The sequence below is a fragment of the Oryctolagus cuniculus genome, chromosome 9 (assembly GCF_964237555.1).
Source record: "Oryctolagus cuniculus chromosome 9, mOryCun1.1, whole genome shotgun sequence".
Classification (NCBI taxonomy): Eukaryota; Metazoa; Chordata; class Mammalia; order Lagomorpha; family Leporidae; genus Oryctolagus; species Oryctolagus cuniculus.
In genome coordinates this window covers 103575455-103603064 of record NC_091440.1, presented here as the reverse complement: position 1 = coordinate 103603064, position 27610 = coordinate 103575455, and the positions used below count along the sequence as shown (strand labels likewise).

The 27610-nt window shown below is 48.2% G+C and overlaps 1 protein-coding gene across 6 annotated transcripts in view; it reads right to left on the bottom strand.

Moving 5' to 3' along the window:
- Positions 1-27610, bottom strand: part of ANO2 (anoctamin 2) — a 387627-nt gene that overhangs the window by 269874 nt on the left and 90143 nt on the right. For 4 of the 6 annotated variants that reach the window (XM_070049342.1, XM_070049346.1, XM_070049344.1 and 1 more), the window contains exons 4-6: positions 25712-25810; positions 3100-3251; positions 843-897 (exon numbers count right to left, since the gene is read on the bottom strand). In XM_070049342.1, the coding sequence (XP_069905443.1) occupies positions 843-897; positions 3100-3251; positions 25712-25810 (306 nt within the window). The remainder of the gene's footprint in view (positions 1-842; positions 898-3099; positions 3252-25711; positions 25811-27610) is intronic. The other 2 variants (XM_070049345.1, XM_070049348.1) reach the window with 1 other exon arrangement.

The window sequence follows — 27610 nt, the reverse complement described above, 5'->3', positions numbered from 1 at the left end:
CTGGGCAAGGAACCCTTACTCCTTCTCCTGCGTGAACTTAAGTTCTTTCCATGTTCCACACGGGGGCATGAGGAAAGGCATTCCTTGGGGTCATCTTCCTCCACTCGGCATGTGGGCTGAATGACCTCCAGGTCATTCATCTAGAAAGTTGGAAAATGGCCTGACTGGGGAGTGCAGATGCCCTACGGGTCAGGCCGGGCCCACAGGGACACACGCCATTGGCAGGTTTCTATTAAAACCAATCACGCCACAAAATGCAGAAACTTGATGTGAAAGGCAAGAAAATAAGACTGCAGTCATGACTGCTGGTTTTCTATTGAATGGGCAGGTAGCTTTACTCTTGGACAAAAAGCTAACTCCAGCATCTCCTGGGCTATAAATCCACACAACCAGATGGCACAAGGGTTGAAAGAAAGGAAAATATATAAAGAAACACAGTGGCCCAGCAATCAGAAGCAGGGCTGTATGCCTCCTCTAACACTACCAATTTCCATGAAGCCTTTTTTCAGTGCACTGCTGCTCAGAGCCCCAGTTTCATCAACTGCAAAAGCACAAGTTGAAAGTGCCCACTGGCCCTGACATTTCCTGTTTTGTGATTCCAAGGATGGCTTTGGTGGAGAACCCAGAAAGAGAAGATGATCCTCTCAAACCATGAGTGAAGCCAGATCTTTGCTGTTTCTTCTGCTGCTGGGAGGGGGAAGCTCCTGGATACTCTCTTGGTTGCTAGGCAACACCAAACAAATAATGATGAGAGGTATCAGGGAGAATAAGAGGATGCCCTGCCAGCTGAGTGCCCAGCTTTGCCCCAGCCTTGTCCTAACCCAGCAAACCCATATACTTACAATGCGGCTGCGGGTGGCGTTATCAAAGAATGTGTCCTTTTCCTGGATGTTGTACCTGGAGACAGCAAGAGAGCACACGGTAAACTCATTCTATCACCCTTGCCCTGAGACAACTGCATGCTCCAACCCCACCCCCCGGGTGCAGGGCAAAGCTGGGGAGAGGCGCATGGCAAGCTGTGTGAGGTACAGCCACTCACACACACCTGCAGTATTCATACCTTCCAATCCAGCAATTCTGAAAATTCATCATAGAATTTATCACAGGGAATATAGTCAAGAGAAGGAAATTCCATAGAGGAATGTTCATTGAAAAGTTATCTACAATAGAGATTATGGAGATAAGAAACAACTCCAAAACTGATATGGCAGAATATCATTCAGTCATTGAAAGGGGTAATGATGGGCCGGCGCCGCAGCTCACTAGGCTAATCCTCCGCCTGTGGCGCTGGCACCCCGGGTTCTAGTCCCGGTCGGGGTGCCGGAATCTATCCCGGTTGCCCTCTTCCAGTCCAGCTCTCTGCTGTGGCCCGGGAAGGCAGTGGAGGATGGTCCAAGTGCTTGGGCCCTGCACGCACATGGGAAACCAGGAGGAGGCACCTGGCTCCTGGCTTGGGATCGGCGCAGCGCGCAGGCTGTAGCACCCATTTTAGGGGTGAAACAATGGAAGGAAGACCTTTCTCTCAGTCTCTGTCTCTCTCTCTCACTGTCTAACTCTGCCTGTCCAAAAAAAAAGGGGGGGGGGGTAATGATGAAAACTTTGTAAATAAAAAAAGGATTGTACCATGATAAAGAAATATTATATGATGCTAATTTTGCAAACTCAAAGTATATAGTATGGAAAATACATATATACTTGGCCAAAGACATTGACAAAGCTTTTTTAGTGACTCTAGTTTTAGCACGTTGGAATTATAATTCCTTTTGTTTTCTAAAATTTCATTTTAGGTTGTCATCATCATCTCATCAGTTAGATCTGAGTGTGGCGTGAGCTGCAAATATTGAACTTGCACTCAGAGAAAAGCTGCTGTGGAGCGGTTCTTGCGCTTAGTGCCCTGTGCTAGAGGCCAAGGGATGAATGAAGCCCTCTCCCAACTCCCCAGGAGCCATCAGTCCCTGGGTGCGGAGTGTCTCCAAGTAACAGATGCAGAGCAGAGCATGACAACAGAGACGGCTTCAAGGACAGCTCATGGGGTGCAGCTTGTTGGGAAGAACACACCGTTCTTCAGAAACCAGATGTTTTCAGCTGGACTTAAAGGACAGGGCTAATGAAAGGAATGGGGATGTGTGGAGGTAGCCATTCAAGGCCAGCACCAGCATGAAGGAAGGCCCACGGACGGGGAGGCTCGGAAGAGGCCGGTCTGCCAAAAGTGCAGCAGCACAAGGGGTCCCCGTGCCAGTCCCATCTCAGCCATTCGCTGCGGTGTGCCCTTGGCCAGAGCCCGGAGCTCAGTCTCCTCTCCATCATGGAAGGGTGGTCCCATCCGGCAGGCCACGCCACAGGGCAAGTGTGAGGGTTCAGTGAGTGAGTGCACGCAAAAGGAACACACGCACAGGTGTGTAGAATTATCCCCTCGCATGGCAGCAAGAACAATGCTCTGTGACTGCCACCTTCTCAAGAGGAAGGACCCTTCTGTCTCCTCTGCCTCCCGCACCCCTTCCTCACCCTCTCGCACCCGACTCTATTAGCACGCTGGACAGTTACTCATTTCCTCAGAATTGCTGCAGCGATTCCCACTTCCCAGCCATGGCTCCCTCCTATCCCCATGAGCAGCTTTTCTTCACTCTCCCCAGGTTGGGTGTGGGGAAGAGGCTCTTCTCAGAGTCATTGAGTGCATGAGTAGGCAGCTGGGGGTATGGACACGCAGAAGCTTCACCTACCTTCTCCATGGCTGCTCACACTGTGTTGAAACCCTGTGACATTAAGAACTGGATAGGACAGTTTCCCTATAGGCATCTGACTGCTTTGACACAGAGTTCAAGTGTAAGAGCTGCTCCCTAGTTCTCCATCCAGCTTGCAAGATGGCACCTGGCAGGGTCTCCACTGGACACACACCCAGGGCAGCTCTTTGTCCCTTCTCATGTGCAGAAGAGGATTCCCAAGCACAGTGGCTATTTCACCACCAGAGCCTGCTTCCTCTCCCCTCTCCTACACATCAGGCACCTGTTTTGTGAGCCCCAGAACTGAGGCGTGCAGTGGTGTTCAGTTTTTCTTTCCCATTTCTTCTCACATGCCTTGCCCAGCAGCTCGCATACTCACAGGTACATTTTCTCCCTGGAGAATGGGTAGGAGAGGTTTTTCATCCGATTGTTGCTGTGCTCTGGAACTCTGGGCTGCAGGGGTGAACTCAGCTTCTGCAGAATCGCGTTGAAGGTCTTTGCAATGCTGCCTCCTGCCTTGATCTCATACATCTATGAAAAGCAAAGCCACAGGTCTGAGGAGAATGACTTCACGACCAAAGGGGCATGGGGCACAGCTTCCTGGAAGGGGAACACGCTTAGAGAGCTGGAGACTGGGAGGAACAAGAAGGAGGATCCTTCCGTGCCCCCATTGCTTCATTGCCTTCCAAAGGAACCTCTCTGAATCATTTGTGTTAACAGAGGTGAGCAGCACAGAGCAACAGGTGTGGAGTCCATACTTTCTCCATGACATGGTTTTATTGTTATAAGAGAAACTGCAAAATCTACTGTTATAATCCACCATGCTGGGTGCTCCACTCAAATTAGCTCCAATGCTCACAGCAACCCAGCTAAGCAGGTAATCTTATTCCCATAGTATGGTGAGGTAATAAGACTTTAGATGGAAGAGTGGGTCATCCAAGGCCACACAGCTTGGCTTGAACTCACATCAACCTAATCCAATGGCTGTGCTCTGTAATGACACCTACATAATCATCCAGCATCACTTTTTTGGCTGTTTTCTTAGGACATATCTGTGTTAAAATGAGTTTGCTTTTAAAGTATTATTCAGTGAGGCAGAGCTATTGCACCAAAATCATCACTAATATTTTTAGCACACACAATCTTGTATAATACATAACACTCTTTTGCATGCCATATAGCTTTTGGTCTTTCTAATTTAAATATAATAATTGACACCCAGAAGTTGTAATTCTCATAGCAAAACCGTGAAAACAGGGTGATGGCCATAACTTCTGTACAAATTCTCCTTTCTAAAGGTAGTATCTCTGTTCCAATCCCCCTTGAACCTGGGTGGATTCTGTGGCCACCTGACCAGTAGGTACCCTACAACAAAAGGGACCCCATATCAATTCCATCCTTTAAAAAGATGTCTTATCTTGTCTTAATCCCTTGGACTCCTAGCAGTGTTGCAAAAAGTCCCAAGAGTACTCAGAGAAGGAAAAGTACTTAACTAAGCCCAGCCTCCTAGCTCCCTGCCAAGTGGCAGGCCTGTGGGTGAAGCCCTCTTGTACCCTCCTGTCCAACTCCAAGCTCAATACCACCAAGTGACCCCAGCCGACACCACATGGTGTCATACTTCAGTTCTGCACAAGTTCCTAACCAAAAAGTCATGAGACAGAAGAAAAAATGACTATGGTGTTAGATTCTAAGTTTGGGCTAATTTGTCATGCTGTAATAGATCATCGTAACACAAGCCATCATAGGGATATTCCAACTTGGAAGCCTGTTTTCTTCTCCATCATGATAGCCTCACATTACAGAAGAGGGGCAGAAAGATGTGGATGAAATACTTAGCAAGACAGACAGAGATAAATGCCACCAAAAATACACGAAGCGCTTTGAAGTTTCAAAGAAAGGGGAAAGTACATCCCGTGGAGGAATCAGCCAAAGGTTTCATAGAGGGACATGCCTTTGAGTGAGATTTCGCAGAAGGGTAATTCTTTTTTGTCATCATTTTGCTTTTTAATAAAATAATGAAAAGTAGAAGGAGAAAAGAAAGAACTCTCCAATCCAACAACTAAAACATAACCACAGCTCATTTCTTCTCAGCATTTTCTATACATTTTATTTAATATCAATAATGAAATCAACACACTTTCAGCCAACACATCAAAACCATATGTTCTGCATTTGATCATTTTCATTTAGCAACACAGAACAGGTACTTTCCAGGTCAGTTCCCGTGGAGCTACCTCAGTGGCTGGTGCTACCCAGTAGATGTAAACCCCACTTTATTTAGCCATTTCCCAAGTGGTGGGAATTCACTTCACTCACTTTACTTTCCATGAATGTTTTTCTGCATTTTGATCATAGTGGAGAGAACATTACCTTATAAATGCGTTTAATGATAAAAGCTCAAACAGATAGAGGCAAAGATATTTCAAGTAGAAGAGTTCAAGCTGAGTGGCTTGGGAAAGCAGTAGAAGATGGCCCAAGTCCTTGGGTCCCTGCACCCATGTGGGAGACCTGGAAGAAGCTCCTGGCTCCCGGCTTTGGATCAGCCCAGCTCCAACCATTGCAGCCATTTGGGGAGTGAACCAGCGGATGGAAGAAATTTCTGTCTCTCCCTCTACCTCTCTGTAACTCTGCTTTTCAAATAAGTAAGTAAAATCTTTTTAAAAAAATTTCCAGCTGAGTTTAAGGAAAATTAAATGGGCTGGTTTCTTTGGAGCACTGGGTCCCACTGGAATTTGAATAGTGACAGTGGTGACAGAAGGACAAACTGCAACCAGCATGTGGTGGCCCTGCTGTACGAAGCAATGGCAAGTGAGTGAAGGGTGGGAACCCCACATGGGTGCCGGTTCAGGTCCCAGCTGCTCCTCTTCCAATCCAGCTCTCTGCTGTGGCATGGGAAGCAATGGAGGATGGCCCAAGTGCCTGGGCCCCTGCACCCAAGAGGGATCAGGTCCCAGCTGCTCCTCTTCCAATCCAGCTCTCTGCTGTGGCATGGGAAGCAATGGAGGATGGCCCAAGTGCCTGGGCCCCTGCACCCAAGAGGGAGACCTGGAGGAGACTCCTAACTCCTGGCTTCAGATGGGCTCAGCTCCAACCATTGCAGTCATCTGGGGAGTGCACCAGCAGATGGAAGACCTCTCTCTCTCTCTCTCTCTCCCTCTCTCTCTCTCTCTTTATCTAACTTTACCTTTCAAATAAATAAAAGTTTTTTTAAGAAATTTGGGATGTGCAATTAAAGCTGAATTTTAAATAAACTAGAATATTATTTTAGTTTGAGTGTTCTATGTAATATTTTTCAGACACTTAGACTAAATTAAAGTTATACTCATAAAACATTTTTAAAAGAATAATTCCATGCAGTATTAGGGATGGCGCTTATACTAAAAAAGAAAATCACTATCTGTAATTTAAATTTAATTGAGCACCCAATACCCCTGTCCACCTCCACATTGGAGTCAAAGGAATGTTTCTGCAGTCAAAAAAAAAACTCTGATCTTGCTGCCTTTCAATGGTGGGGTGGCTGTTCGGCACAGTGGCTTAACTGTTGCTTGGGATACCCATATTCTAACCGAGTCCCTGGCTCAATTCCAGGCTACTCCACTTCCAATCCAGCTTCCTACCGATGTGCACCCTGGGAGGCAGCAGATGGTGGTTTAAGTACCTGGTACCCTTCCACCCATGAGAGAGACCCGCTTGGAGTTTCTGGTTCCTGACTTTGGCCTGGCCCAGCTCTGAATGCTGCAAGAGTTTGCAGGGGTGGACCAGTGGATAGAAGCCTGTCTCTCTGATTATCTCTCTGCCTCTCAAATAAAATGAAAATAAATATTTAAAAAGATTTTTAAGCCTTCGACAGGTGCCCACGAATCCTAAAATGAAGACCAACGTTTTCAGCACAGCCCATGGGGCCCTGCAGAAGTCTCCACTTTCACCTTGCCCCACAGTCTCACGCCGCTGGCCGTCTTTTCAGCTCCCCCAGCATGCTGAGCCCTCCATGCTCGTCACCCCCCTCCCTTCACCAGGTCTGTTCACACGTAAGGTCTCACTCAATCATAACTTCTGGGGAAAGCCTTTCCTGGCTTCCAGACAAGGTCAAGTCTCAGCTTCACAGCTTTTCACAGCCCCAAATGCCTCTCTTTCATAGCACTTATCACAGTGGTGATTTTACTTCTATTGGATGCGTGTCCTGCTGCCTCCATGAAACCACAGCCTCCACAAGGAAGGAATACTATTCCAAATGGTCCCCATCTTTGAATAAAGGAATGACCTCTGGAGAGACAGCACTGGCCACCGCAGCCTCCATGTTGGAGGAGCGCAGGCTGGGAGCCCAACAGCTATACAATAACTGCGCTTGGTGGAAGTAAACCAGCCTGGGGAACGATGTGTCACATTGTAAAGCCTCTGGCTGGCTGAAAGTCTTCCCTGCCCTTCTCCCTCCAGGGCCCAGGCCCAGCAGGGGCGAGGGACGCTGGCACTTGGTGCCGATTTACAACCCAACAATCGTCTCTGGACCTTACATTGGTACATTGGTAGAAGGCTACCTGAGGGCCTCCAAGCAGTTCCCAAGCCTCATCTTGGCAATGGATGTGGCAGGACTCACTCAGAGAAATGACCTGAACGAGTAGGCCCCTAGCCTATGACTTCAGTGGGACTGGGAAAGGACTCGGGATAAATTTTCACTGTTTTTTGACAGTGGAAGCTCCAGGTACTGAAAGCAATGTCACTGTCACCTTCAGGAAAAAAGTCAAGAGTGTGAAAGGCCACAATCCCTCCAGAAACCTTGTAGCATCTAATCCACAGCCCCGACGAAGACCCACACAAAGACCTGCAGGCCAAAACAGTGCAGGAACCAAGGGCTGGGAGATTTCCCGGACTTCAGACACTCTGTAGGAGATGGAGCCAGACACACATTCATAACAAAATACACGTAGGTCCCCGTGTACAATACCGTGGACATGAGGCTTGGAGGGCAAAGGACCTGCTTCCTTTCTCTGTGCCTCTGTTTGGGTTGTACCTGTCCCTGCAATGTGCCCCCTCCTTTCCACCTGCAGAACTCTCTCTCTCTTTCTCCAAGAGGCTCAGCTATCACTGTCCTTGGAAACCTCCCTCACCCACTCACTTCCTGGCCTGCTTCCCCCATATGCTGTGAATGAATACCTGCAGCATACAATGTATCATGGTTTACTTACCCACCTCTAATTATTGAGTCTCTTGTCTATCCCCCAATACACTGTGGACTTCTGGAAAGCAGGGAGCTTACCCTGTGTGCCTGGCATGCAGTAAGAGAACAAGAATGCTTACAGTCAGCGTCCTGGGTTCTAGTCCTCACGGACATTAACCAGTTGTGTGGCTAATCACTCTCCCCACGTGAAGAAAGAACCAGGAAACTGTCTCTTCCTATCATGATGGAGTAAACAGCGACCATATTTACCCTCCACCCTGAAGCAACCAGAACACCAAGCCTAGATGTGGGAGATAATGCTTTTCAAGATGCTGGACACCAGGCAACAAAGGGCAGTGATCCCCCAGATATGAAAAAGACACAAGGTGAGCTCTCTGCCTTGAGAGAAGAAAGGAAAACAGGGGGAGCCCAGCATACTCCTGAGTTGAGAAGATGGAACGATAAGGCTAAGGAGGCTGGGGAATCTAGAGCTCATAGGAGAGTGCCCCTCCGGGACAGACAGGCGCAGAGAACTGCAGAGGGCTGCAGAGCCAGCAGCACGGGTGTGAGGAAACTACCCCGTCCTGGAAAGAATGGGCAATGGCATCTAGTCCCACCAGCCAGACAGGAAAACCCCACAATTCATGGGGCACTGGGTAGAGTACTCAGGCTGGCGGAGCCACGGCAGATGATTAAGCTTAGACCGAGTGCTTCTCCAGGCCCCCTTAACAAAGCATAAAAGAGGTAACAGAACTAAATGGCTTTTAAAGGGCTGCCCAAGTCCAACACTGCACGGCTTCACACGTTCAATGAAAAAGCAGCATTCATTCCCGGCACAGGCATTTCTAGGCACCTCCTGGAGGTCAAGTTCTGAGCTTGCTGGTTGGCTGTGCCAAGTACTGGAGGCGGAACTCCCACGGGCATCATTTCACTGGGAGTCCATGAACATGCTGCAAGGTACGCCCGCCAGGTACCGCACCAACGTCTCTTTCTTACAGATGGGAAGACTGAGACTCAGGGGAGCAAGGAATGACAGAATCCGTGGTTAGGGTTAGACCTGGAAACCAGAGCTGAGGACTCCCCTGCATCTAACCTCCTTTGACCCCTGGCGGGGCTCGATGGTCAGCACAGAGAAGGAAGTAGACTGCAGCATCCCTTCCAGCTCCCAACAACCCAGCAATCTATACTCTCTTCTCGCGTTCAGCGCAATCCAAGGGAGGCACTCAACCCGCTCTATTGGTATTAACACAACCAGCAGTGGCACCGTCACTGCTGTTATTCTTGGCCATCAGAGAACGATGAACATCTTCAGAAACGGCAAGACACATGTGCACCAGCTGCTCCCCATTATGCACTCCCTGGGTACACGATACGCCTCTCATGCGCTTAAAATCATAAATAATTTTTAAAGTATGTTGCTTTTATTTTTCATCCCTGGGCTCCAATGTGGTTCTCATAAAACCTTACTTTGGCCTCACTGTCACAGTCTAAAGGGTTTACTGAGATTCCTTTTTGTCTTCCTTCTTTTTTCCTCCTTGTCTCCCTCAGCCTCTCCCCTCCAGTGGGGCACAGCAGTGTGGTCTGCGGACTGATGTGTTTCCTTTCTGCATTAAATCCTGTGCTTTCCTGGGACATAGGAAACCAAGGCAGTATTAGTGTCTACCTTGGAGAGCACACAAGCCAATCTCCCCATCTCACAGATGAAGAAACCGAGGCATAGGAAGTTTGACACACATGTTAGGAAATCCAATGAAGATCCTGAGGAGGTGAGCAATATAAGATATGAACAATATTATCTTACTATTTCATCTGTAGTGGTCTAAGAGGACCTCTTCTCACAACTGGCCACAAGGGTCAGCCAGGAAAATTCCAGAATGGCATAAAGACGGGAAGTGTGTCCCAGAGGGGAGCACATGTGTCAGTAGAAATTAATTCTAATTATCTTGTGCTTTCGTAGATTTGTGCTTTATTTGTTTCTCCTCCTCCAGGCACTGGATCATTGAGATTCAATCACCATTACTCACTCACTTCATCTCACTCATCTTAGGAGGCAAGGCTCAACCATCCCACTTGTCACTCACCTTTAATTCCAAAAGGCTGAAGCACATGCAGAAACTAAATATCACAAGGCCCAGCTGGACGAGGGTGGAAGGCGCTGGAGCTAAGGGTGCGAGGAGGATGAGAAATAGCCTAGCATGTTCACCGCCCTCATCCTCAGCAGGTGCCTGCAAGGGGCACACGTGCCTGAGTTCCACTCCACCAACATCTCTCCCTGCTCATCACCCATAAGCACATGTACACAAGCAGGCGGGTGTGGAGCTGCTCACCCCGCATTCTAGAAACCACACCAGGAGTTGCTGAGATCACCTGCAACTGAGGGCCCAAGGGGAGATGCTCCGTGTGCACACCAAGAAAAGCACCACCCAGCCTTCTCATCGCTACCTCTGCCTCCCAGCAAGCTTGCAGTCAGCCCAGTGCTGAATGTGGACAGTGACATATTTATAAAATGCACACTCTCTATTGTCTAATTCTGTCTTCCTTTGTGGTTTTCAATTCTATTGTCAGCATGTCCACAAAACATGAATAAGTGTTTTATAACTTGGAGTAAAATCCAAACTTTTAAGATCACATGGCTGAAAAGGCCCCTTAGGAGCCACACCTCCTGCCTTCCTCAGCACCCAGAGCCACCGGAGTCTCTGTGCTGTGCCACCACGGTTCTTCACAAACCAGAGCTAACTTGGGGCCTGATACATGTTCTTCCATCTTCTAGGAAGGTTCTACCTTCCCTTTCCACTTGGAAAACTCTTACCTGGCTCCCAGGTCTCAGCCCAAACATGCCTTTCTTCACCCAGCCCCCCTACCTACATGGGGTTCCTCTCGTTGGCTTTCTCAATGAACTCCACATTTTTTCTTCCATGTGTGCCTCCAAATTCATGTCATAACTAGCCTTATTATTGTCTGAATCCTCACCACACCACAGCCACATGAAACCAAGGAACAACTGTAGTCACCACTAAATCACAGGACATCAGCAGAGTGTGTGGTGTGTAGTGGTACTTTATAAATCTTCAATGACTGTATGGGTGTGTGTGGATGGATGATGGATGGATGGACAATGAATGGATAGATGTTGGATGGATGATGGATGGATGGATGGGTGGATGGATGTTGGATGGATTGATGGATGACAGATGTTAGATGGATGGATGTTGGATGGATGGATGGATGACGGATAGATTTTGGGTGGATGGATGTTGGATGAATGGATGGATGGACAATGAATGATGTTGGATAAATGGATGATTAATGGAAGAATGGGTGGAGAGGTGGGTGGAAAATGTAATCTTCCAAAGGGCTAGGACTTCTTGTACACATACAGCCTCATTCCAGGTATATCTAGACTCTTCCTAAATGTTTTTTTTTTTTTTTGATAACTAAGTAGGGGACCTAGATTAGGGATGGCTGCAAATGGTGCATGCACTACCGTGCTGAACCATGCCCTATCTTTGCAGACATCCCTGAGTGATGCCAGCATTACTTCCTGTTGCCCTTGGATGGAGCCCCAGAACCACTTCAGCATCACTGTCCAGCAAGTCACCACCAAGGGATGAGGTCTGGTGTGTGCATCTTGTTCTTTCATTCACTGCCGACATGCACGTGATGCCTACTCGACCCCAGGCACTTCCTGAGTGCTGCTGACACAGCACAGAAAAACCCCAGTCCTCATGCAGCTTCCCAAGCAGTGGGGATGCAGACAGCAAAGAATGACTCAGCACCAGATAGCACTAAGTGTTGGAAAGAAAAGCCAAGATAAGGGGATAAAGTGCAGGTTGGCTGGGAGAAATACTTTACACACAGGGTGGTCACAAGAGGCCTGTGTGAAGAGGGGACATTGAAAAGAGACTCTACTGAAGTGAGAGTAACTGGAAGCATAGGGGACAGCAAAAAGGCCCTGCCAGGGAGACAGGCTTGGCATCTGGAGGAAAAGCAAGACAGTCAGTGTGGCCAGAGCAGAGCAAGCAAGCAAAGGAATGACAGGAAATTAATGCCTGCCTTGGAGGTGCCAGATACAGAATCCTTGCAGGGTCCCTGACATAGATGCTGTTGTTGCTGGCCCTTCCCTGATCAGTAGCCTTTTGTGCCCAGGGCAGGAACCACACAACAATCTCAGGCTCAACCTGGTCCCAGCCATGGGACAGATGGAGGTCCCCACACTGCCAGCACACTCAGTTCCCATTCTCAGGGCTCTTATCAGTGGAGCGATTGTAAATGTTCATCAACTGGAAGTGGGGTGCAGGTCGAGACAGAGGAGGTTAGTTTGCAGTGTTGGCCAATTACCATGGTACAAGTACTCTCATCATAGCCAATTCCAATCAACCAATAGTGTGCCAGCCTATTGTGTTCTCCAAAATTGTGTCCTCCAAATTCCTGAAAATATCATAGTCAGGTCTCAGCCGCTGAATCAGCACATCACCAAGTGCCAGCAGCTGACTGCCTCTGCCTGCTTCTCTACCTCACCCCCTCTGCTAGCCCCTTCCCACACATCACAGGGGCAGCCGCAGCCATGCTGAGCCCCATGCACTCACATCTCCTACTGGGGGAGGGACACGAGTCCCATTTACTCTGGACAGTCCTGGCTATTACTGTTGTCCTGGCATAATTATTATTAACATCTCTTTTATTCTCAAAACCGCCCCAGTTTAGATGATAAACCTGGGGATGACCCTATCCACCACCTTCCTCTTTCCACCCCACAAGCACAGAGTCTAACATCTGAGTCCCTGCCAGCTCCCATTGGCAGGTGCTGCCCCAATTCAGATGGACCTGACTTGAAGCCTTCAAAAAAAAAAAAAAAAAAGAAAGAAAAAGAGAAACACCCCTTCCATTTGACTTTTTTTTCACTGTTTAGTCTAAAGACAACACCACTACAAAGTTTAGATTCATTTTGTATAAGATATTCATATTTTACCTTCACTGTTCCTGAATGCTGGGCCAGGTCCAGTCTTACCAGGCCCATGTGTATACTTAGAATGTGGCCCAGGATCAGCTCAAGTCCCTCCCACAGCATTGGGTGCTCCTGATTTTTTATTCTGATGTGTGAAGATGAGAAGCATTTCAGAAAACAAAAAGAAAAAGTCAAAGCATCCTGCACTCTTTCCAGCCTATTTAAATAGCAACCAAAGAGCATGCACCCAAAAGCCCATAAAGATACGAAATACAAACACCACCCTCTCAGCTCACCTCTATTAAAAACAAATGTTTGAGAACAGACAGAGACAACAAGAGGAAGGCCCCACCTCCAGCCAGCCAACTCTGTGTAAACAACTACAGCTCTCATTCATTTAAAAGTAATTGACGACAGGAATAAAAAGCATCTGAGTAGGAAGACATCCTGAAGACTGGAGTGGGCAGTGACTCCTCTCCCTGTGACCACGCATCTCCGAGTTCTCCGTCTTCAATAAAGCTCATAGATTTGCTAAACTAGTGAAATGGTTTAGGAGGAAGCAGGTGGCCCCGGGGTGAGGAGGGAGCAGGGGCTGAGTCCTGCTTCTGAGTGTTATATGGCCTATGCGTAAGAGTCTTCAAAAAGTTCATGAAAAAAGTGTATGATGAAAACACCATGCATGGATTCCACAAGTTCTGTGCCAAAGTAAGTCTGTTTTTTCAGTTCAATTTGTCTTATGAACTTTTTGAAGTGACCCTGTACAAACGTGAACCAAAATACCTATCATGCTGGGGAAGCTCTGCTGAGAACCATGACCCAAAAAGGGATCCTGGAGCTGAAGAGGCGAGGATTATTTGGCATCAATAGGCCAATAAATATAGTACTTACTGAGCAACTGTTATTTATGGAACACCATATTAGAGTTTTCCAGGAATACAGAAGAAATATAAAATGTAGTTCCTGCTCCCAGGAGGTCTTGTGGTATATTTGGAGTCACAAAACTAAAGGCACCCAAAGTAGTTGAAGAAAAATTGATGGGCTAGATAAAGTTTGGCTGTGGGTTGACTAGAAATCCAAAAAGGGTGAGGTCAGTCCAGGCCGAGGGAATAAGGGAGGGACTATGGGAGAAGTGAGATTTAGGTTGGGGTGCAAAGGAGGAGGAGTACAAGGGTACTCTAAAAGCTCATGGGAAAATGGAATTAAGAGATATGTTTATTTTGGTGCAAAAACAATTGGAATCTACACATAATTTTTCACAATTGGCTTTTTCCATGAAGGCCTCATGTACATATAGAGTTTAAAGTGTTTTCTGTACCAAAATAAACTTTTAATTCCATTTTCCATGAGCTTTTGGAAGTACCTTCATATTTATTCAGGGAATGAGAACATCATTGGAATATCAGAGACAAATATTGAAAGCTCTTGGAAAAATTCTAGCCTATGGAAGACAGAGTGAAATGTATTCTTTTCACAACAGTCTAAATCAGGAGAGTTTAAATTAGGGAGCTCGGGGCCAGCATTGTGGCACAATGAGCTAAGCTGCTGCCTGCAACACTCTCATCCCATATAGGAGCAGTTTGAGTCCCTCATCCCCCACTTCCAGTCCAGCTCCCTGCTGATGTACCTGGGAAGGCAGCAGAAGATGGCCCAAGTACTCAGGACCCTGCCACTCACATGGGAGATCAGGATGGAGTTCCTGGCTCCTGGCTTCAGCCAGCCCTGATATTGCAGCCATTTAGGGAGTGAACTAGCAGATGCAAGATCAATCTCCCCTGCACCCCCATCACTCTGCTTTTCAAATAAATAAATAGATTTTTAAATAGATGAATAAATAAATTGGGGCATTCAAGGTAGGCTCCAAGAGAGGCATGGTTTAGAGGAGAGCGGTCCAGTGGAGGTAGCAGAGCTGAGAGGTCAGCCAGTGATGGTCAGGAGGCTTGGGGATGCAGGCAAACCCAGATACAGGTAGGCAGCCATGGGCGAGGTGTACCATCTCACTAAAAGCACAGTTCCAAGAGGTGGCCGATGTATAACATTTTTGCGCAGAGATATCTGTATACCATCAAAGCATGAATGATCTCAAAGGGTATCTGTCCCCAGAACCCTCTGCTAACACCAACAACTCAAGGAAGGAGAAGGAAGAAAAACAAATTTACAAGTTGTCACTTGGTTTACACGGGGAGAATTTAGAGTCCATCCTCCTTACTTTGTAGGTAAGAAGCTGCAATCCAGGGAATGTCAAGTAGCTCACTGAGCTAGCCCACAACGATTTAAAAAAAGAAAATTTAGAGGCAGGTATTTGGGGCAGTGGTTCACACACTACTTTGGAAACCCACATTCCAAATTGTAGTGCCTGGGTTCAAATCCAAGCTCTGCTTTTGGTTCAATTCCAACTTCCTGCTAATGCGCATCCTGGGAAGCAGCAGGTGGTGGCTCAAGGTCCCCACACAGGAAACCACGCTGAGCTCTGGGCTCCGTGGCTTTGACCTAGCCCAGCTCCTGACAGCTGCAGACATTTGAGGAGTATACCAAAAGGTGGAAGATCTCTGTTTGTCTCTCTCTGTCTACCTTTCAAATAAATAAAAAGGATAATCACATTGTTGGGAAATATAAACGGGTTGTCTCTCCCAGTCTCTAGTTACTGAGTCTAGGGTGGAATTCCCCAGAATTCCCCCAGAATATTATCTCCCTGAAATAGTAATAGGTGCGCAGCAGGAAAAGAATTAAACAAAGCGGAACAATTTTCTCAGAATTTTTAACAGGTCAAGTCAATGGTAGTAATTACTATTGAATTTTTTAATCCATAAAAACTTATCTTCGGTAAAACCAAAGATTATCATTCTGTAGAATACAGTTTGTGATACACCATTCCAGACCATGCTACCCACTGCCTCAAACCAACTCAGAGATTTTTTCAGTAAAGTAAGCGAGTAGGAACATGGCCTTGAAGTTAGAGGTGGTTCTGAGTCCATGGATCCAGTCCCTTCAAATGACCTTCTAGTGACCTTGATCAACATGTTAGCCTCTCCAAGTCTCAATTTCTTTTTTTTAAGATTTTATTTATTATTTATTTGAGAGGTAGAGTTACAGATAGTGAGAGGGAGAAACAGAGAGAAAGATCTTCCATCAGCTGGTTCACTCCCCCAATGGCTGCAACAGCCAGTGCTGGGCCAGGCCAAAGCTGGGAGCCAGGAGCTTCTTCTGGGTCTCCCACCAGGTGCAGGGGCCCAAGGACTTGGGCCACCTTCTACTGTTTTCCCAGGCCATAGCAGAGAGCTGGATCGGAAGTGGAGCAGCCGGGACCTGAACCGGCACCCATATGGGATGCCGGCATCGAAAGCAGTGGCCTTATCTGCTAAGCCCTGCATTAATTATATTTAAAATCTATTAATTATTTATTTGTTCCATGCCTTTTTAGAAGATACAAAGCAGATCGTTGGGAAGCAAAACAAGCCAACAAGCCCACCAGAGACTCAGGTCTTGAATTTGTCTGCTGTAGGGTTGCCAGGACAAGTTCCCACAAACTGGCTGGCCTGGAACAGCCATTTTTTCTCTCACAACTGCCAAGGCCGCCAGTCTGAAATTGAGGTATCAGTGGGCCTGCACCCCCTCCAAGGGCTCTAACAGCTTCTGGCAGCCCCAACCAACCCTCAGCCTGGGACTTCACTCCAGGCCCCAGCCCTTCCTCACTGAGCGTTTGTCTGTGGGTCCCGTGTCTCCAGTCTCTTTCTGTCTCTTCTCTGTAAGAATAGCTGTCATCAGATTTAGGGCCCCTCCCAGCTACGCCATGACATCACCTCAAGAGCTTCACTGAATTATAGCTGTTTTCCAACAAGATCAAGTCCAGCTGGGCAGGAGTTTGGCACAGGGTCCACATCACTTGCGATGCACACATCCTGTATCAGAGCACCTGGTTCAAGTCTGGGCTCTTCTGCTTCCAGGTCAGCTTCCTGCTAACCACACCCTGGGAGGCAGCAGGTGAGGATTTCAGTGCTTAGGTCTCTGTCACTCACATGGGAGATTCAGATTGTCACATTGTGTTCCTGGCTCCTGGCTTCAGGGTGGTGTCACCACAGCTGTCATGGGCATTTGGGGAGTGAGCTAGTGGATGGAAGATCTCTCTCTCTCTCTCTCTCTCTCTCTCTCTCTCTCTGGTGTGTGTGTGTGTGTGTGTGTGTGTGTTACGCCTATGAAATAAAGTGAAAAATAAATAAAAATCTTCTAAAAAGAAGTCACATTCACAGGCTCCAAGGTAAAGACTCAAGCACATCTTTTAAAAAAAATTTGACTGGGGTCCGGCACTATGGCTTAGCAGGTAAAGCCACCACCTGCAGTGCCAGCATCCCCTATGGACGCCAGTTCGAGTCCCAGATGCTCCACTTCCAATCCAGCTCTCTGCTATGGCCTGGGAAAGCAGTAGAAGATGGTCCAAGTCCTTGGGCCCCTGCACCCCATGGGAGACCCAGAAGAAGCTCCTGGCTCCTGACTTCAGTTCCGACCACTGTAGCCAATTGGGGAGTGAACCAGTAGATGGAAGACCTCTCTTTCTCTCTCTCTCTCTCTCTCTGTCTCTCTCTCTCTCTTTCAAATAAATAAATAAATCTTTTTTTAAAAAAATGTATTGGGCCCCACATTGTGGTATAGTCAGTTAAGCCACAGCCTGCAAAGCCAGCATCCTATACAGACGCTTGTTCGTGTCCCAACTGCTCCACTTCCAATTCATCTCGCTGCTAATGTGCCTGGGAAAGCAACAGAAAATGTCCCAAGGACTTGAGCCCCTGCCACCCACATGGGACACTCGGATCGAGTTCCTGGCTCTTGGCTTCAGTCTGGCCCTGCCTTGGCCACTGTAGCCATCTGGGGTGTGAACCAGCAGATTGAAACTTGCTCACTCGCTCTCTCTCTCTCTCTCTCTCTCTGTAATTCTTACTTTCAAATAAAATAAGTAAACCTTTACATAAAAAGAATCTCTAGAGGGACAGTGTCCAATAATTTCCAAAGCTTAATAAAATTAACATTTTCCAGCTCAGGAGCCGCTCAAGCTGACCAAAACGTGCTTTCCAACTAGAATTACACCAGCTCACTGTGGAAACATAGATTTTCTCACACTGATCAGAAAATCCATAATGGCAGGGTTTTTTTTTTTCCATTAATGAAAAGGTGGTGAGTCATTCTTTAATAGATGCAATATAATAAGGACAAATATTTCCAAACATGGGTTCCATGGGAGAGATTTTAAGTATCAATGGCATTTTTGCTCTTTTATCTTTGAATCAAGTTAGCTCGGCAGAAATTTGCATACTTCACTTGTAATACAACTCTCTCTGAATTAAAGTTTAACATTACAGCCTCAGTTTTTATCCGGAATCAGCTGAAGAACTGGACATAAGGGGGCCGGTGTTGTGCTACAGTGGGTTACGCCACCTCTTGCAAGACTGCCATCCCATACCGAGTGCCAGTTTCAGCCCTGTGTGCTCCACTTCTAGTCTAGCTGCTGCTAATGTGCCTGGGATAGCAGAGGAAGATGGCCCAAGTGCTTGGTTCCCTGTCACCCACGTGGGGACCAGGATGGAGTTACAGGTTCCTGGTGTCCTTGTGGCCATTCGAGGAATGAACCAGCAGATGGAAAATCTCTCTTTCTTTCTCTCTGTCACTCTGTCTTTAAAATTAATTAATTCAATACTTTTTGAAAGAAATGGCCATACAGAGAACATTCCAACACTCTATGAACTCATTACTAAAGACACAGTCCCTTCTAATATTGTTCAAATCCTTTAGCAACAGGAAAAATTTGGAAACAGAAGTTTGTGTCGTTCGACAAAATAGTTATTTATACAGATGATGGGAGCCATAATCCTTTCTCCCTTGGCTAGGAAACTCAGAATGAAATTTTGTCTCAACCTCAATCACTTTTATTTCCAATTTCTACTATCCTGATTTCCCCTAAATTTCCTCTCCCCCCCCCCCCATTACAGGATTCCTTTTTATTTGTCCGGTTTGAAATTGATCCCTTTGAATTCCTCTTGTGGTAGCAATCCATCCCAAGGCCCATTCCAGAACACAGAGAGAGATGTGAATGAAACAGCCCACGAGGGCAGAGCCAAGAGTAAAACTCGAGGCCACCACCTGTCGCACCTGCTGTCTGCCCCTTGACGTGAGTGCCTTCACGCTCGCCCTCCCACGGCCGGGCCTGGCTTCCCAGGGGCTGCACCACAGACCTCGCACATGCAGCCGTCATGCTTACAGAGGCCCCAAGGACTCACGCTCTAGGAAACAGACATCTCCCAGCCCACAGTCTGAAGGCCATCTGCTCCTGCCTCTCCACAGATTCCACGTCTGGGCTTCTGGCTGCCTCAGCAGAGTTAGGAACTGGGCCTGTCTCCCCCAAGGCTGCAGATGCTGGCTGTGAAGCCAGAGAAAGGGGGAGAGGAGAAAGGAACAGCCCCAAGCTGGCGGCAAGTGTGCTGCCCTCCACACATCACCATGGACAAGAACAGCACCAAACAACAGCAGCAACAGCAGCTGTGTGTCGTGGGTGCCTCCACACCAGGCACCCCACGCACATCAGCACCACTCCTTACAACAGCATTTAGTACTCCTGGGAAGGGGGCCGCTACATGGGGCTGGGAGCCTGCTTTCCTAAACAGCTATGACTTGCTGGAAGTTAATGGCATCTCCTTGCATACAAAGGACTCATAAGCTGGGGTCCTTTCAGGCTCCTAGGGACAGTAATTGAGACTCCTGCAGTAACAGTCCACTGTATTAACAAGAGCTACCACAGCTCTAACAGCCTGAACAAAAAGCACTTTGCATCCATCCAGGCCAGGCCTGTCACTTTGTCCACATTTAGTGGACGCAGGTTGGATAAGCATTAGCTCACCAACAAGGAGGTCTTGCTTAAAGAAGCACTGATCCCAACCCCCTAAGCCACCCCAGCCTGGGCTCTGCAAGAGGCTGGAGGAACGGGAAAGTCAGGAGTCAGAAAGGGGCTGCTCCTTCCTAAACAACACAAAGTGCATGAGAAAATAAGCTTAAACACCGACCGCCATCTAGAAGGGCCGCCTCAGCAATGAGCAGGGGCGAGAAAGCACCTGCCCCCGGTCCACGCCCATCTCAAACCTTCCCCTGCTGCTCAGGGCCAAGGGCCAGGCCGACCCAACCCTCCTGTGCATGGATGTGGAGTGTCACTCACGAAGCACTGGCTCTTCTGTTGTTGTTTTTGGAAAACAAATGCTTGCTTCTAAGAGCCCCCCTCCCAGTTAATATCTGTGCTCAGGACTCCGAGTCCCCAGACGCATTACGACAGATTTGTCCGGGTTTGAGATCTCAACTTCGTGATTTCCTCCCCATATTCCCGGTCTCTCTGGACCCTGCTGGGTTATGATCCAAGCCTCCAGCGGCCTGGAGGATGTATAACTGACCCCCACCATGCCTCCTCCCCCCACCACCACGTTCCCCCCCGCCAGGATGCTGCTATCCGCAACATGGCTTAGTCTCACCTTAGCCACCACCCAGACCCACGAGTAAAGGCGAGAAGTGGCCCTGGGGCCAACACTAGTCTCCCTAGACTGGCCTGCCTTGGTGTTCCCACCATGCTCCTCTCTTATCTCGGGGGCTCCACGAACCCCCCCTCCCCACCCTGGGATCAGAGTTTCAGATTAATTTTTACAAACACATGCACCTGACCCAGCATACAGAGTTATAGCCCCTCGCCTGCTTATACTACTCCTATGAGGTCAAATATAAGCCACTGCATCCGACAAATACAAAGACAGTCCAGGGCCATGTGGCTGGACCTGCAGAAGGACGCCAGAAGAGTCCACCTGTGTCCAGACCGAGATCCAGACCTGGGACAAGTTCTGCTGTTAAGGCTGCAGCGACCACATGGCTTTGCCTCTCCCCAGGGTCCCCAGCGCACCACAGTGATGTGCAGAGTCTGCTGCACTCAGTTTTTTGACACAGGGCTGAACCACTGCTTTGATGTCAGGGCCTGGTGCTCTTCCTGCCGCACCCTTGGACTATCAGCCCCCTGAGGGCCGGGCTGGCTTCTGCAGGCCAGGGCCCTCAATAAGGCTTTCTGAGCTTGGGAGGTCTGTCAGCACTGGCTGCCTGTGGAGTCCGGAAGGAAGTTAGCTGAGGGACTAGGAATTGAGAACGCACTTTAAAGCACCTGAGAAAACGGGCCCAGGAACTGACTCCTGCAACTCCACAGCACTCTAGACAAACTGTATGCTGGGGCCAGCACTGTGGCACTGCGGCACAGTGGGTTAAGCCACTGCCTACAATGCCAGCATCCCATATGGGTGCTGGTTCAAGTCCCAGCTGCTCCAATTCTGATCCAGCTCTCTGCTGGTGTGCCTGGGAAGACAGCAGAGGATGGCCCAAGTGCCTGGGCCCTTGTACCCACTTGAGAGACCCAGAAGAAGCTCCTGGCTCCTGGCTCCTGGCTTCAGCCTGGCCCACCACTAACTGTTGTGGCCATTTGGGGAGCAAACTAGCAGATGGAAGATATCTCTCTCTCTCTCTCTCTCTCTCTCTCTCTCTCTGTGTGTGTGTGTGTGTGTGTGTGTATGGGGGGGGGGGTCTTTCTCTCCAACTCTTCCAAATAAATAAATAAATATTTTTAACAAAAGATGCTCATAATCATTTTTTTTTGACAGGCAGAGTTAGACAGTGAGAGAGAGAGAGAGACAGAGAGAAAGGTCTTCCTTTTTCCATTGGTTCACCCCACAATGGCCGCAGAGGCACCGCGCTGATCCGAAGCCAGGAGCCAGGTGCTTCTCCTGGTCTCCCATGCAGGTTCAGGGCCCCAGAACCTGGGCCATACTCCACTGCACTCCCGGGCTACAGTAGAGAGCCGAACTGGAAGAGGAGCAACCAGGACAGAATCCAGCCCCCCAACCGGGACTAGAACCTGGGGTGCCGGTGCCGCAAGCAGAGGATTAGCCTATTGAGCCACAGCGCCAGCCCATAATCATTTTCTAAGAAAAAGTGCATGTATTATTATTGCCCATCTCCTAGAAGAAGCGGAGACTCTGCAAGATGAGATTACACTCCCGCATCACACGATAATAAGTACAGAATAAAGGCTAGAAATCTATTCCAAGCATTTACCTTACGCCATCAGAATGAAAAGGTGGGAGGGAAACCCAGAGATGGCCACTTTGTATGTGTCTCCACCATGATCAGATCTAGACATTCCAGGGCAGCTCTGCCTAACCTACAGATGGTAAGTTCTACACGGCTAACACATAAGGCACTGAAACTCAGAGGGCAGAAATAGCATCAAGGTAGAAGAATGCCCTCGAAGCCTGAGAAAGGACAATGCAGAGACAAGAGGAATCAGAGGCAGGCACTACTCAGAGGGCTGAGTCTGGGAATGGGGAGAAGCAGGGATTAGAGAAACGAGAGGCGTGAGGAGGCCGCTGGGTGTGCAAAGGACACAGGGAGGCAGAGGAGGCAGCAGGAGAGGAGGGCGGATGGGAGAGAACAAAGGGAAAGGGCAGCATGAGCGTGAAAGCAGGAGGAAAGGGGAGCGGACAGGCAGAACAGGCCTGCATGGCCGGGGCAGAAGGGCACAGACACGCCTGCTTCTGGGTTTGATGCTACGGATCACCCTGGAGAACAAACTGTGTGGGCTTTCGCTCCTCTTCTCTCCAAGGATCAGCCAGCAGAGATTAGAACATAAGGAAGAAGACACAGATAGAACAAGGTTAGGAGAACATGAGTGATTCAGAGAGTCCAAAGTGAAAGGAGAAGCATACATCAGGGATATAAGGAAGGCAGCAGAATCATGAAAGGGTCAGCCAAGTTAGCACCTGCCAGAAGGAAGCGGAAGCCTCCCTCGAAGGCTGAGACCTGGTTGAGTCACCAGGAAACTGGAACAGCGTCAGTCGAGCAGGAGCCGGGGTCCAGAACAATATGGCACCTGTATTTGAGGATGGTGGTCTCAGGACTAAGAGGACACAAAACACACAGCAGTGCAATTGAGGGGAACCCTCACAGGCTGGTGCTTGGGAAACCAGCACATTGCTGGCAGGTGACCCACAAACATGCACCTTTTAATGGCAAATATCTACAGCTAACATTCATGTCTGCATTGCTCATTGTTTCACATGTGTTTGTCCAACTGCCTTGGAGGTGTTGCCCACCATGACAAATCTACAGGAACAGAACCTGGAGTGTATTGGTCTGAGTCGGGGATTCCGCAATGGCAGCAGTCACAGGCTGCTGTGTGAGGAGCGATGACTGATGCAGACAGTAGATCTGTGGGTCGTGAAGATGGAAGTAGCACAGCCAGTGATGCAGGTCCAGATGGAGCTGCTGACTACAGCAGGGATGGCGAGTAGAAGGCGGGTGAAATAGTGGCCACGTAGGCAGCAGAAGAGATTCCATTAATGGTGAGGATGGTGGGAATTATGGTGACGATGGTTAGAATGATGAAGATGACCCCTGAAAAGCTAGGTCCCAGCTGTGGAACAACACTAGGAGTGTGTGTGTGTGTGTGTGTGCATGTGCGTGTGCGCGTGTGTGTTTGTGTGTGTATAAGAGAGAAAGAGGGAAAGGGCGAGAGGGAGAGAGCGAGAGGGAGAGAACACGCCCACAATGACCCATGGCTAAACGACAGTATCATCTGCCCCATAACCTCCCTAGCAGACATTTCAGAGGATCGAAATCAATAGCCGACTCCTTTCCCCTGAAATGTTAAAAAAAAAAAAAAAAAGAATCTGTGAATCTGTGAACACACATTTCCTCTCTCTTTGGAGCTATTTGTTGGATTTTCTTACACAAGGAGATACAGCCCTTAGAAATTACCTGGGGATATTTTCTGATTGTTTTTTAAAGATATATTTATTTATGTGAAAATCAGAGTTACACAGAGAGAGGAGAGGCAGAGAGAGAGAGAGAGAGAGAGAGAGGTCTTCCATCCATCCGCTGGTTCACTCCCTATTTAGCCGCAACGGCTGGAGCTGTGCCGATCCGAAGCCAGGAGCCAGGAGCTTCTTCTGGTTCTTCCATGAGGGTACAGGGGTCCAAGGACTTGGGTCATCTCCTACTGCTTTCCCAGACCACAGCAGAGAGCTGGGTCAAAAGTGGAGCGGCCAGGACTCGAACTGGCGCCCATGTGGGATGCTGGCGCTTCAGGCCAGGGCATTAACCCGCTGCACCACAGCGCCAGCCCTGATATTTTCTAATTGTATATGGAGCAGGAATTTGGAGTGCAGTTAAACTACCACTTGGGATGCTTGCATCATATAACTGGAGCGCCTGGGTTTGAGAACTGAATCCTTGACCTCTTCTTTTTTTAAGATTTATTTATTTATTATTTGAAAGGCAGAGTTACAGAGAGACAGAGGCAAAGAGAGAGCGAGGTTTTTCATCCACTGGTTCACTCCCCAAATGGCCCCAACGGCCAGAGCTGAGCCAATCCAAACCCAGGAGCCAGGAGTTTCTTCCAGGTTTCCCACGTGAGTGCAGGGACCCATCTTCTACTGTTTTCCCAGGTCATAGCACAGAGCTGGATCAGAAGCGGAGCAGCTGGGACTAGAACCGGCACCCATATGGGATGCCGGCACTGCAGGCGCAGGCCCCTGAATCCCCCACTTTTGATCCAACTTCCTGTTAACAAACACCCCGGGAGGCAGTAGATGAAGAATTAAATCACTGGATTCCTGCCACCCGCATGGGAAACTCAAATGGAGTTCCAGGCTCCTAGCTTTGTCCTGGCTGTTGCAAGCATTTGAAAAGTGAACCATGGGGCCAGCGTTGTGACACAGCCAGTTAAGCCACCACCTGCAGTGCTGGCATCTCATATGGGCACTTGTCCAAGCCCTGGCTGCTCCATTTCTAACCCAGCCCCCTGCTATGGTCTAGGAAAGCAGCAGAGGACAGTCCAGTGCTTGGGCCCCTGCACCCATATGGGAGACCTGGAGGAAGTTCTTGCCTCCTGGCTTTGGCCTGGCCCAGCTGCGGCCACTGTAGCCATTTGGGGAGTAAACCAGTGGATGGAAGATCTATCTATCTCTCTCTCTCTCTCTCTCTCTCTCTCTGTCTCCAGTGGATGGAAGATCTCTCTCTCTCTCTCTGTCTCTCTCTCTCTTCCTTTCCCTCCCTGCCTACCTTCCCCATCTTTCTGCCTTTAAAATAAAATGAAAAATAAATAAGACCTTTTTTTAATAAAATAAACTCTAGAGGGAGTATTTAACTGAAAACTGTCTCCAACATCCCCAGCTGTGTGGCTATCACTCCCAGTGTGCATCATAACCTCCTGGAATTTATGGTTTCTCACAAAACCAAAGCCAGAGCCTAACCCCGCACCAACCAATTGAATCAGAAGCCCAGACATGGGCCTGAACATAGCTTGAACATGTCACAAACACTGCCCAGATTCTTCAGCTGAATGAGAACCATCCATCTTACAGAACAGATGGGTAGAACCTGCCACCACTCAATCTTCAGGGGCAGAATCACGAGCAGATTGGGTATCTCCATGGCAAGTTTGGTGCTATTTTCTCGGCACGATGTGGAGCCATCAGTGGGGCCTGTCTGCTGTCTGCTCTCATTGCTATCTACCTTCTGTCGGGCAGTGTTACAGTCCCCAAGAAGCAGGAGAAATAGGATGTAACAGAGAGATGAAAAACCTGGACCAGGGCAAGGTCTGGCTTCCCCTTGAGCACAACTGGGGTGCTATTCTGAGAGAGAAAGATGCCGCTCCCCATTCCCCAAATCTCCTCCTTGCCCCGCCCACATCATGGCCACATACTAAGTATCCCTGGGGAGGCAAATATGATTGCAATCGACAAAACCCACCTCCCGCCTAATCTTATTCCCAAACTATTCGCAACATTCGCCCGTCCAGAGGCCCAGACCCCAGGAGAAATGTATGCATACTTTTTTGGTGGGAACTTTGATCTTCAAGAATTCTGCCTCTCTGGCCAGCACCTGCCACGGGGCGTGTATCCGGACAAAGACAGATCCCTGGCTTTTACTCTGCAAGGTACAAAGAAGAAATGGAAACACTCGTAAGGACATGGCTTACATTCTTGGTTCCCCAGCTCTCCCAACTGCACCATTGCTCCCTCCATTTCTACTTTATTCTCTTCAAATTTCACCAGGGACCAAGTTCCCTCCCACCCATATCCAATTCTTTGCTTGGCTTGTATTCCAGAAATGTTCTCATCAAAAAACATAGAGTAGTGGCCAGAAGTACAGTGGCTTCAGAGGGAAAGAAGAGTTCAAACAATTTTGTTCACAGATCTGAAATGTGAGTAATTGTGATGTTCACAGAAACTCCATTACATTGTTTTCAACTTTTATGTATTTATTTTCATTTTACTTGAAAGGCAAGGAGATAGAGATGACAGAGACAGAAATAAAGATAGAGACAGAGCTAGAGCTTGAGCTAGAGCGAGAGTGAGAGAGAGAGAGAGAGAGAGAAACAGAAATAGACTATCTTCATCCATTGATTCACTCCCCAAATGCCTGCAACAACCGGAGCTGGACCAGGCTGAAGCCAGAAGCCTGGAAATGCATCTGCATCGCCCATGTTACTGGCAGGGTCCCAAGTATTTGGATCATCATCCACGGCCTCCCATAGTCTGCTGGAATCAGAGGCAGAGCTGGGACCCAAGCAGTGTGATATGGGATGCAGGTGTCCCAAGGAGTGTGCCAACCACTGCACCAAATGCCCAACCCCCATTACACTGTTTTTTTTTGGGTTTTTTTTTTTTTTACAGGCAGAGTCAGTCAGTGAGAGAGAGAGAGAGAGAGAGAGAGAGAGAGAGAGAGAGAGAAAGGTCTTCCTTCTGTTGTTTCACCCCCCAAATGGCCGCTACAGTTGGTGCGCTGCACCAATCCGAAGCCAGGAGCCAGGTGCTTCCTCCTGGTCTCCCATGCGAGTGCAGGGCCAAAGGACTTGGGCCATCCTCCAATGCCCTCCCAGGCCACAGCAGAGAGCTGGACTGGAAGAGGAGCAACCGGGACAGAATTCAGCGCCCCAGCTGGGACTAGAACTCGGGGTGCCGGCGCCGCAGGCGGAGGATTAGCCTAGTGAGCCCTGGCGCCGGCCCCATTACACTTTTGACAACCATTGGTCAATTTACCACTGCTGGTGGTCGGTGAGCAGATTGCAGTTGGTTTCCCTTCACATATTTTCACTGTTTATTGCTCAGTTTTACATTTTTGTCCTTTTGTTATGCTGTACTATAGTCCCAAATACATTTGAGTTTAAACATAGTGATGTAGATAATTAACATAGTGCAACTCAAAGTAATGCCATGAACATAAATCGCGCACAGGGCTCCAGTGTGAATACAGAACACAGGGCTATGTCTCAAGACAAGTGATTGGGTTGTGTGCTGATTTCACCCAAAAATGAACAGGGAGAAAATGAAAGGCAGTAGTGTACGTTTGAAAATTAGATGATTTTCAACACTTAAGAATAACTGTGTGATAATTACAGAATTAAACCAGTCATATTAAGTAGAACAGACAAAAAAAAAATACTATGAGGGATAATGTATTAAGTTGTCCATTAGCAGTCAGGGCTATGCTGATCAAGTCACCATTTCTCATAGTGTCCATTTCACTTCAGGAGGTTTCCTTTTTGGTGTTCAGTCAGTTGTCACCGATCAGGGAGAACATATGGTATTTGTCCCTTTGGGACTGGCTTACTTCACTCAGCATGATGTGTTCCAGATTCCTCCATTTTGTTGCAAATGACTGGATTTCGTTGTTTCTTACTGCGGTATAGTATTCTAAAGAGTACATATCCCATAATTTCTTTATCCA